The sequence below is a fragment of the Saccopteryx bilineata genome, chromosome 2, assembly GCF_036850765.1.
Source record: "Saccopteryx bilineata isolate mSacBil1 chromosome 2, mSacBil1_pri_phased_curated, whole genome shotgun sequence".
Lineage (NCBI taxonomy): Eukaryota > Metazoa > Chordata > Mammalia > Chiroptera > Emballonuridae > Saccopteryx > Saccopteryx bilineata.
Window position 1 is genome coordinate 375,001,999 of NC_089491.1, and position 11,236 is coordinate 375,013,234.

At 57.0% G+C, this 11,236-nt stretch overlaps 1 protein-coding gene across 3 annotated transcripts; it reads right to left on the reverse strand.

Moving 5' to 3' along the window:
• Positions 1–1,034: 1,034 nt before the first annotated feature.
• Positions 1,035–11,124, reverse strand: GRB7 (growth factor receptor bound protein 7). Of its 3 annotated transcripts, none has more exons than XM_066263727.1 (15): positions 10,978–11,124; positions 5,183–5,351; positions 4,929–5,079; positions 4,589–4,745; positions 4,344–4,465; positions 4,157–4,234; positions 3,692–3,829; positions 3,244–3,354; positions 2,977–3,075; positions 2,624–2,704; positions 2,402–2,518; positions 2,148–2,208; positions 1,936–2,023; positions 1,737–1,830; positions 1,035–1,512 (listed from the first exon to the last, which is right to left on the reverse strand). In XM_066263727.1, exons 2-15 carry the CDS (start codon positions 5,344–5,346, stop codon positions 1,366–1,368), a joined length of 1,608 nt encoding a protein of 535 aa, XP_066119824.1. In that variant the 5' UTR covers positions 5,347–5,351; positions 10,978–11,124; the 3' UTR covers positions 1,035–1,365. The 3 variants fall into 3 exon arrangements, with proteins under 3 accessions (XP_066119824.1, XP_066119825.1, XP_066119826.1); XM_066263728.1 differs by lacking the exon at positions 10,978–11,124 and adding an exon at positions 10,643–10,759; XM_066263729.1 differs by lacking the exon at positions 10,978–11,124 and adding an exon at positions 6,122–6,235.
• Between the last annotated feature and the right edge of the window lie 112 nt (positions 11,125–11,236).

The window sequence follows — 11,236 nt, forward strand, 5'->3', positions numbered from 1 at the left end:
GGACTCCTGCACGCCAGGCCGATGCTCTACCACTGAGCCAACTGGCCAGGGCTGTCATTTTTTTAATTTGACAATCGAAGGGAAAGAGGTCAGTGCCCCTGACTAAATAGGTATTACAAGTTTTAAAATTTCTTGCAGCACGCTGGTTGTAAATCACTGGACTAGTCATTGGACCTCGAGGATCAGATTTAGATTTGATTTCTTGACAGAAATGATGTCTACTTGAGGTTCACATGTCTGGAGGGTCTATCCCTATGATCTGAAGATTGAGGAGCAGATTTCTATGTGGCCAATCTGCAGCATTTATTATACAGTCCTCCATTATATAACAGTTAAAAATTATTTAAAAATCATAGACCAAAGTTTTTAGACAAAAGCATAGTCTGGTAGGGGGCAGTGAGCAGAGACCAGACTGTGTGGGGTCCACCTGGGCATAAGCGGGGGCACAGGGGAGTGAACAGATTTTTATTTTGGGAAGATCAGTCTGGATGCTGAGGGATAGAAGACTGAGTGCTGTCAGATTCCGGCAAGGCTTTCTGGAAGGGGCCAAACTATTAGGACAGGAAGCAGATCTAGGGTTGGGGAGGAAGGAAGGGTTGACTATGTGGGGAGGTACTGCAGCCGTTCTGTGACTTGGTGGTGGCGTCAGACGCATATCTGTGTGTTTGTCAGGACCAGTTAGCCCAGGACTTGTAGAGGATGAGGATGCTGTCTGACTCATCTCCAACACCCAGGCCCTATTAGTGTTACCTCCACAGATTTAGGCCCTATCAGGAAATCTCACCAGATGACAGTCCTTGTCCTTTTGTTTATTTAACAAGCTGTTACTGGGCACCCTCTATGGGTCCGACTGCTGCATGCTGGGCACTGGAGGTTCTCGAATGACCAAGACCACCCCTGTCCTCAGAAACATTCAGGCTGGCCAGTATGTGGCATCTGCCTACCTGACACATTCACCAAGGCATGGCGCCCACCTCTCCTTTCCCCTTCCCTGTCTCAGCTAGCCAGGTCTTGCCAGACAGAACTCAAAGGGGTATCCAAAAATAATCTTTATTGTCACTAGTATAAAACAGAGCAGATCAACTGGCCTCTCAGTCTGTACAAAGTGCGGGACAGAAGACCACGTGGGCTGTCCCACTTCTCCCATAATGCCCTGCCCCGGGGCAGTGCCCAGGAAGGAGCTCCATGAAAGGGAGAGGGCCACCCCAAGTGCCTTACCCTTGAGGAGAGGGGTTGAGCATGTACAGGGTGGGGGGCAGAGGAGAAAACTGGAGTGGGGGAGCCCTCCAGTTATTCACCATCCTTGCCCCACCCTCTGCACCCTCTGTGTTCACCCTCCGAGACACGTGCCTGCGTCTGCAGGGGTCAGAGGGCCACGCGGGTACAGCAGTGGCGCAGCACGCAGGGCAGGATGCCGCGGTTCAGCTGGTGGAACTCCACGAGCTGCAGCAGGTCGGTGAAGCGAGTCTGGCCCTCGTCCATGCTGAAGTAGAGGCGGCCCGCCTCCTCGCTCTGGGGTGTGGCCATAGGGGGTGGGGGATCAGGGAGAGGCATGAGCTTCGGGGGGCTCCCTCCTGGGCCAGGGGTGAGGTCCCCACTGCTTGTGCAGGGAGAAAGGAGAGAGGAGACCCCAGACAGTGGGGACCAGAAGTGGAGGGCAGGGGTGACAGGCTACTGGGAGTCCTGTGTCTGCACTGTAGGAATGTAGGACTCGTGGGAAGGAGGGGATTACTCACGGGCAGGATAAGGTAATGCTTGACTTTCTGCAGATGGCACAAAGAGAGGACAAAGCCCTGGGGGTTCCGCTGACTCTCTCGGACCAGGAACAGTCTGCCAGTAGACAGGACCACATCAGCCGAGGTCACGTGGCTGCTGCCTTCACTCAGGGTCTCTCTTAACCCTGGGCCTGCTGCCCTGCCTAACGCTGTCCCTTACCCATCTACCAGGCCTTGCTGGGAGATAAGCCTCTGGCTCTCCTCGCGGGAAATTCGTCCATGAAACCAGGGTTGGGTTCGGTGGATGGCTGAGGTGAGGGGGAGATGGGGAGACAGACGGGAAGTCACATGAGGAGGGGACCCCCCCCCAACCACACCCAGCATGAATGCTCAGAGAAGCCCCACCCCCAGGAACACTAGGCCCTCACTCACCCGCACTGAGGCTTGTGCCCGAGCATGGGGTGGGCAGGCTGAGACGGTGGTTCGTCCTCTTCTGCAGAGCCAAGGGGGACACAAAGATCAGGGTGTCAGGGCAGAGCTGGGATAGTACCCTGCCCCTCAAGAATGGAGAGCCTCTTTCTGCATTTGAGGGCCTCCCCTCACCCCTCTCTTCCTCCCACTCTATGGAAACCCATGTGGAGAAACGTTCCCCAGTACAAACAGGCAGGTGGGTGCAGGCCCCTCACCCTCCAGGCATGGGCCTCCTCCAGGGCTGCACTCAGAGCCTCCCGGGGGTTCTCGATGACACGCCCAGCGTGGCCGGAGAAGTCCATGGCCACCAGGGTGTTATCAGAGACACTCCTCTGCACATGGAATAGGATGGGGAGGGGAGAGGTCAGAACAGGACCCAAGTATCCCGAGAACGAGTCTGGGTTCTCGCCGCAGCTAACGCCCCTGTGTGTACTCACCAGGGGTGGGGATCCCATGCAGGATGAGCGCAGGTGGCGAGATTGTGCCTGCTGATAATTCTTATACAGCTGTGCTCCATACTGGGGTGTGGAGAGAGAAAGAGGGCCTGAGGTCAAGCGGGGGCCAGGGTCCGGGCCGTGACACCCCCCAGACCGGGCCTTCCCAAGGGCAGGGCTGCATCTCTGCCTCCTGAATAATGAGCTTCCTAAAGCCAGAGCTGGGACTCCAGCCTTGGACCAGAGATGCTGAGAGAGCAAAGCTGTGATGCCCCCTCATTCTAGAGACCGATCTTCCCTCATGCTGGGGATTCCAAGGGCGGGGCCAGAGCCCCATGACACTCCCAGGGCCTCACCTTGAAGAGGCGGAAGGCAGACAGCCAGCAGGTGCGGCTCTGTTCATCCTCACTGCAGAAGATGCGAAGCCCCTTGTGGCCATTTCGAAGCTTGTTTGGCTGTGGAGAGAGGACACTGGCTGGTTCCACATCTGCTTTTAGGACCAGATATCTGTTTCCCGTTTCCATGGGGCAAGGGCAGGGGCAGGGTGCAGGGAGGGGAGTCTGGGTGGCCCAGATGGAGATCAGAAGCCCCGGGTAGGATCCCGAGGACTGAGCAGTCTTCACCTTGATACAGAAGCCGAAATCCGTGGGCATCCCATACAGCTTGCGGCCCTGAATCACCACATACGCATTGGACTCATTCACATCGGCTACGTACTGCAGGTGCCTCGGATCCTGCTCAGCACAAATAGAAGGACTTGGTACACGCAGACCCTATCCCCCAATTACTGCCCCCCTAAGCCAGCTGAGGCGGTATCAGGTCCATAGAGGTGGAGAGAAGTGTCCCAGGTCACATAGCAAATGGAAGTAGAAGCAGGACTCAAACTCAGTTCACCTGCCTTTCCCACTGCTACCTGCTGGGGCAGGTAAGCTGGGCAGGAAAGAGGAGCAGCGGAAGGTCTCAGGGCCCAAGGTGAGAAAGGTCCAGGAGTTCCAACAGGGAAGGGGCGGGGCCTAGCAGGACCAGGATGGGGTTTTGGAGGAGCTGGGGCTGTCACCCTCAAGACCTCACCTTGGAGGTGCCCTTGGTGGAGTAATAGAGGCCAGACCGGCGCAAGAAGCAGAAGAAGCGTTTCCAAAGCTTTCGTCCTGACCCCCGCAACTGCAGGAAGCCCTGGATCTCTGGGAAGCTGCCTGCATTCAGGAAGTTCTGAGGCCAGAAGAGAGCAAGGAGAGGGTGACAGGCTGCGGGGCCTGACAGACGCACAGACGCGCGCGCGCGCGCACGCACGCACGCGCGCATGTGCGCCTTCCTAGGACCCGCCTTTAGGGGAGGAGGTGATCCACATGCAGTTGTCCCCATTGAACAGATGATAAAACGGACACTCTGGCAGGGAAAGGGGCATGTCCACAGTCACTTAGGACTGTGCTGGGTTCTCTCCACCACCCAGAGGGAAGGCACAGGGCTTAAGGGCCAAGAAGCAATGGGGATCCTGGGGAATCATGACTGGCCCATGAAATGGGGGTGTTTCCTCACCTGGATCAGGTCTTCATGGGACATGCCCGTGTGTGTGTCCAGACAGCTGGAGACCATCTTTTCTGGGAACAGGGAGTGCTGAGGTAAAAAGTAGTCCAGAGTCAGGCATCAAGGGTCCAGGTTGGGGATCAGCGTGGCCCACTGCCCAGAGCCCCCGCTCCCCCCCCCAACACACACACACACTCACTGGGGAACTCTTGAACAGCTCATACTTGGCGAAGTTTTTCCGGAAGACAAAGCGGCTGTCTCCGCCGACAGGCCAGGCAGCCTGCACTTCCACCACCGACTCGTGGTCCTCCAAGCCCCTCTCTGGGGTCAAGGACAAAAAGCAGGGATCAGTGGAGATCAGCCAGGCCTCGTCCATGAGCCACCTGCCTAGCCCAAGGTGAACATTGCCTCCTGGCCCAGGCAGCCCCTTGTACCCTAACTCACCCAGTGCTAGATGGGGGTGGCACTCCACCAGCCCCCAGTTCTCATCACTGAGGGCGTGAGCTCGCTGCACCAGCATTTCACACACATAGCGCGCTGTGGCGCCCGCGGCCACCTCCACCGACCGGCAGGCCCCGTCTTCGCTATACACTTTTACTACCTGCACCCCAGGAATTGCAGATGGCTTGAGGAAAAGCGAAGGGTGGTTCTTCCCCCTCCCCCACACCTGCGATACCCTCAGGGACCCCTGACCAAATTCCCCTACCTCCACAAAGGGATGCTATATCCATCCCAGCCCCATAGCACCCCCTATCCCTGCTTTCTCTCTCCCAGGACAACTCACATGGGGGCAGCTGGCGTCTCGAGGAAGCAGCCCCCTTGCACTGGAGGGTCCCCCCAGAATAGGGGTCTGTGAAGGAGGACTGCAGAGCTCAGGGAAAGGGTTGGGGATAGAGGGGAGAGAGGTTGTCCTCAGCTCCTCCTCTCGAAGTTTCCTGTTTGGAGTGGGGAGAAGTTGACTTCAAGCTTCTCTGTATTCCCCAGTGCCGATTGCCCCCCCCACCCCTAGCCCTCCTCAGCCCCATCGCCCCCCTGTACCTGCTGGTCAGAATGGGCAGAGGCTGGGACCTCTTCACCTCCCCAGGAAGAGAGGCATTGGGAGGTGGAGGAGTCCCGGGGGGAGTCCCGGGAGGAGTCCCAGGGGCTGGGTACAGGTCTTCTGGGGAGCTGCTGCAATGAGGTGGAGACAGACTCAGCTCCATGACATCTAAGGGAGAAGAGGGAACTGAATGCAGCCGCTCCTGTGGCCCCTGTCCTGGGGAGAGGGGCCAAGAGGACCCAGACCTCCCGACTTCACACAACTGTCAGGCACCCCTCAGAGTTCACACAGCATCTCATTGCTCCCCCTCTAAGTGGAGTTCCCCTGGAGACTTTGGGGAAAGAGTGAGCCCATTTTACAAAAGGGGACACCAAGTCCCTGAGAAGGAAGCAGTCTTGGTTCCCCCACAGGCGAGCCAGGGAGTAGAACCCAGTGTTAGGACTCCTAGGCCAGTGTTTTCTTTAGCTCCAAGTAGCCCAGGGGAAGAGCTAGGTCACCCCACCACAAGCCGGGGCACAGCAGCAGATTCCACAGTCCACAGACTGGGGCTCACGCTCTCAGTGTCGGGGCAAAGGGCTGCCCTCTGACTCCGAGTGTGGGGCGCTCACTCCTCTGGGCTCTACGCCGGGTTTTTCCAGTGCTTTGTTGCCAGACCTGGTTGCCAGAGCCTGTTGTGGCAACGCATGCCCAAGTGCTGAGTGATGCCAAGTGGAGAAGGAGGTGGGGAAGGACAGGAACCAGGAGAGCAGGAGGCAGGCTCAGCTGCGGTGGGAGAGGGCTGGCCTAGCCCGGTGTCCTTGCCCCACAGCTCTCAAACCCTGTGCGCTCCCTAGGCCCCTCCTCCTGCCCCACTCTGTTGAAGCCCCAGTGTTAGAGCTACCTCCTCTGAGAAGCCTTCCTGAAATTCCCACATTAAGACTAAAGGGCTCCCGCCTGACCTGTGGTGGCACAGTGGATAAAGCGTCAACCTGCAATGCTGAGGTCGCCGGTTCAAAGCCCTGTGCTTGCCAGGTCAAGGCACATATGGGAGTTGATGCTTCCTCCCCCCTTCTCTCTCTCTCTCTCTCTCCTCTAAAATGAATGAATAAAATTTAAATTAAAAAAAAAAAAAACACAAAACCAGACTGAAGGGCTCTCAGGACACTGCACTGGGGACTCTGTGCCAATTACTGGGCACCTGTCTTATCCATCCACTGGTCTGAAGACATCTGGCTTTCCTAGGAAGGGCCAGGGTCCTCCCCGGTCTTAGCAGCCACAGGTGCTGCATAGGAACCAGGACGAGTAAGGATAGAAGAAATGTAGCAAAGATGCCCACTGCGGGTCGAGATGGTACAGACCCCTTCTCCACAGGAACCAAGACCCCTTTGGCTGAGACCTGGGAGGACTTGGGAGACCTCACCTGTTCTAGGCCCCTGTCCACTCCCTGGATACAGGACCAGTGTTGTTAGGCTGCCTTGGACACCTGGTATTGACCCCCTGGATGAGGCAGCCCCCTGACCCTTAAGTGAGAGAATGGGGGATTTGGGGGACAGGTGAGTCAGGGTGGGGCGGGACAGCGCTGCCTGGGGCTCTCCATTCAACCTTGACTCATCTGCACAACTTCCTGGCTTAGGAGAAACACAAACAACCCTGCCTCTTACCCACCCCCTCCACTCCCGCCCCCAACCTACCAGCCTGGGAGGAAGGGGGAGGCACAGGGCAGGGAACAACATGGGCTAGGAGGAGGATGGAGGGCCTGAGGCTCCTTTGACATCATCACCTCCTTCCCCACCCTTGGCCAATCTCCACTTCTCCAGCCCAGGTGGGACCTGCAGTCAGTCCCTAGGCCAGTATCCCCCTCACCCAGAAGAGAGAAAAGCCTGGCCTGGATTCAGAGGTCCATCTGGAGTGGAGCCAACATCCCAGTGGTGTCTCTCGCTCACCCAAAGAAACCTCAAAAATGCTCCCTCCTGCCTAACCTGTGATGGCACAGTGGTTAAAGCTTCAACCTGGAATGCTGAGGTCGCCAGTTGGAAAGCCTGGGCTTGCCCAGTCAAGGCACATAGACATGCGACCAATGAACTAGAGCAGGGGTCCCTAAACTATAGCCGGCCCACCGGCCGCATGAGGCCCCCTGAAGCCATTTATCCGGCTCCCGCAGCAGGCCCATAGTTCCCATTGAAATACTGGTCAGTTTGTTGATTTAAATTTACTTGTTCTTTATTTTAAATATTGTATTTGTTCCCGTTTTGTTTTTTTACTTTAAAATAAGATATGTGTAATGTGCATCGGGATTTGTTCAGGTTTTTTTTTGTAGTCCGGCCCTCCAACGGTCTGAGGGACAGTGAACTGGTCCCCTGTGTCAAAAGTTTGGGGACTCGCCCTGGCCGGTTGGCTCAGCGGTAGAGCGTCGGCCTAGCGTGCAGAGGACCCGGGTTCGATTCCCGGCCAGGGCACACAGGAGAAGCGCCCATTTGCTTCTCCACCCCTCTGCCGCGCTTTCCTCTCTGTCTCTCTCTTCCCCTCCCGCAGCCAAGGCTCCATTGGAGCAAAGGTGGCCCAGGCGCTGGGGATGGCTCTGTGGCCTCTGCCTCAGGCGCTAGAGTGGCTATGGTCGCAACATGGCGACGCCCAGGAGGGGCCGAGCATCGTCCCTTGGTGGGCAGAGCATCGCCCCTGGTGGGCGTGCCGGGTGGATCCGGTCGGGCGCATGCGGGAGTCTGTCTGACTGTCTCTCCGTTTCCAGCTTCAGAAAAAAAAAAAATGAAAAAAAAAAAAAAAAAAAGTTTGGGGACTCCTGAACTAGAGTGAAGCAACTATGAGTTGATACTTCTCCCTGCCCCTCCCCCGCCACTCTTTTCTCCCTGTAAAATCAATAAATCTTTTTTTTTTTTTTTTGTGGCAGAGACAGAGAGAGTCAGAGAGAGGAACAGACAGGGACAGACAGACAGGAAGGGAGAGAGATGAGAAACATCAATTCTTCGTTGCAGTTCCTTAGTTGTCCATTGATTGATTTCTCATATGTGCCTTGACCGGGGGCTACAGCAGCCTGAGGGCTACAGCAGACCAAGTGACCCCTTGCTCGAGTCAGAGACCTTGGGCTCAAGCTGGTGAGCCTTATTCAAACCAGATGAGCCCTCGCTCAAGCTGGCGACCTTGGGGTCTCAAACCCGGGTTCTCTGCATCCCAGTCTGAAGCTCTAGCCACTGCGCCACCGCCTGGTCAGGCAATAAATAAAATCTTTAAACACACACACACACACACACACACACACACACACACACACACACACAGAGAAAATGCTCCCTCCCTTGTCTGGGATCTCCCAGGCTCTCATTCTGCTGCTGCCCACCCCTAACACCTAGGACTAAACCTGCTCAGGAGACTCATCCACATGTCCCCTGGGGGAGGAGAGTCCTCAGAACACAATCTCCTGGTGTCTTGGCCAGAGGTGTACCCCAGGAGCAGGAGTGGAAAGTTGAGACAGATAAGGAAACGCCCAGGAGAGCCAGGGAGGGGGCTCTGCGTCCTGCTGGGAAGGGAAAGACATATCCACCATGGGTCATCAACAGACACCAGTAAATCAACACCGAAACCCAATGCCTGACTCCCAACCCTGTCTAACCTCTGTCGAACAGTCCTCCCTGGTAGCTTCGTTCCAGGGAGCACAAGGGAGAAGGGCTGCAGGGGCTACCCTTTCAGGAGGGAGGAAGGCAGAGACCAACAGTCCAGAGGTCTGGGTCCTCCCCCACCACCAAAGGAAGAGGGAAGAGGAATCAGGACCGTGTGTGGAAGGGGAGAGAAAAGTTCAATCAGATTAGAGTCTGATCTCAGAGGGCAGGAGGGCTAACCCCAGACTTGGTTCTGGTCTTCAGATCCTTCCACCCTGTCCCCAGACCCTTCCACAGCAAGAGAAAAGTGGCACAGTCAAGACAAGAGATGAGATGGGAGAACTGGGGTCCGAGTGCTGGGGCCTGGACTGCCCCCTTGCCAGATCTTAAATTTTTCAAACTGGAGCCCTAGGAAATTCGCTTCTGTTTTAAGAAACCGAACCCCCAAATCGATCTGACCCCTCAGCGCTACCAGTCCAAGCGGCTTCCCCCAAAGGCTCTCCTGCCCTGCAGCTCGGGCCCCACCCTCCTTCCCGCCCTCCGTGTGCCTCCTTGTTTACTTCCTGAATCCTGCCACACCTGGCTGTCCCCAAGTGGGAGTGGCAGGGCCCAGTGTTTGGGGCCAATTGAAAACAAGGCCACCTTCGGTGCTCCCTAGGGTGGGGGGAGGAGCTGGCAGAGCAGAGGCTTGGCCTGGGGGGTCTGGACGTGGAGGGGAAGGCTCAGATCTCCCCGGTATCCCACGCCCCGCACCCATCGAGATTGATTATAAGGGTCAAGGCTTAACCTTTGGGGTGCTCTTAGGGTGCAGGGCCAAGGTAAGAAGGCGGGAAACGCTTTTGTGACCGGATTTGGGGGGAGGGACCAAGACCCTGAGATTCCGCCTATTCCCTCGCTTAGAAAAACCCGCCCCAATTGAGGGGTGGTGGGGCAGCTCTTTTAAAGTTTAATTTGGGAAGAATGCTAGAGTGTCTGTGGAGTTAATCATTACAGGCTGCTTGCCTTCATGAAGGGCCCCCAGCAGGGTATCAGGGAGAGAGGGAGAGCAGAGTCCGGGATAGGCAGATCAAGAGGGGCCATTCTTGAGTGGCTGTTAGGTTGGGACGCCTTCCAACGGCGGACAGGTGCATTCTCCATCCCCAACGTGCTAGGGAGATCCAGCCGACCGAACGCGGTCTTTCTCCAGCCTATTCAAACATACTGGCCCATCTCCCCCCTCCCCGCCAAGCACACACTCTTCCCAGGCTGCGCTGTGCTGCACACAGACCACCGCAGCAGCCGCCTGCCAGCCTCGGGAGCCCAATTCGTACTGAAGCCAGGAGGGCCCCGTCCGGCTCCTCCCCCACCTTGCCATCCGAAGGCAGGACCCTGTGTTCCTGAGCAGAGATACAATCCGCAGAGACGGAGCTCTAGCAATCCCTCTCTTTTATTGCTCTCCAAACAAATTGGAAGGTGCCCCCCCTTCTCGCCACGCCGCCGTGGAACCTCACGGGTGAAATCACGCTGAGCAAGGGAGTGACTCCCGGCAGCGTCCCGGGTATTTGGACCCCTTCTAGCCCGCCTTCTGGGAATGGGGAGGGACTAGTTTCAGCGGGAAAGCCGCGTCTCCTGAAGGAGAGAAGCTGAGACCTTACTTCCCGGTCCCCATCAGCTAGTTTGTCCAGGAGCTAAGGTTGGGGGGAGGGGGGCACAGAGAGAGAAGGAAGAAATGGAGAGAACAGTAAATGAGAATAGGGAAAGTTGAGGGCAGATGCTGAGGAGGGGGCCAGATGAGAAACTAGAGGAAAAAAGAAAGTGAGACCACTGAAGTAACAGAGCAGGAGGCCGAATCCTTCCACCCCAAGATAAAATGCCCGCTTACGTCCTTACCTGGGCCCTGGGCGTTAGCGCACCTGGCTGGGGCCGCTGGTTTGGGAGGGAGTCGCCAGGCCCTTAACTACCTGTCCCCCTCCTGCCCCCGCCCTAGGCCTGACATCACTGAAGGGGGAAGAGGGGGAAGCCAGTCGGCAGCCCAGCCGCTCACCTGGGCAGCCAGCCAGCTCCTGGCCCTGATATGGACACAGCCTGGGGCCCTCGCGCGGCTGGGCGGTAGGGGGGGGGGTGAGAGCAGGTTGTCGCCTGGGATCGATCTCCGTCCCCTTACCTGGCGAAGCCAGGATATAGACTCCGAAGTCCGGCTCAGTCTAGGGACCCCAGATACCTACCTGGACTTGATTTCAAATCCACTCCCTCTTCTCTACAGGTGGTAGGAGGGTGTCCCGACTTTGGACGTAGCTGTGGGGGTGGGAGGAGGGTAAGCCCTGTGTGTACCCCCTCCTGGCCCAAGGAAACTAAAATTATCTCATGCAGGTGGGGGCGGGGCCTGGGGGAGGGGCCTGGGAGGAGTAAACACCGGAGGCGGGGACTCTCTGAAATTCTACGCCGGCTGGGATTGTTTTTGCCCTTCTTAGACTGGCAGCAGGT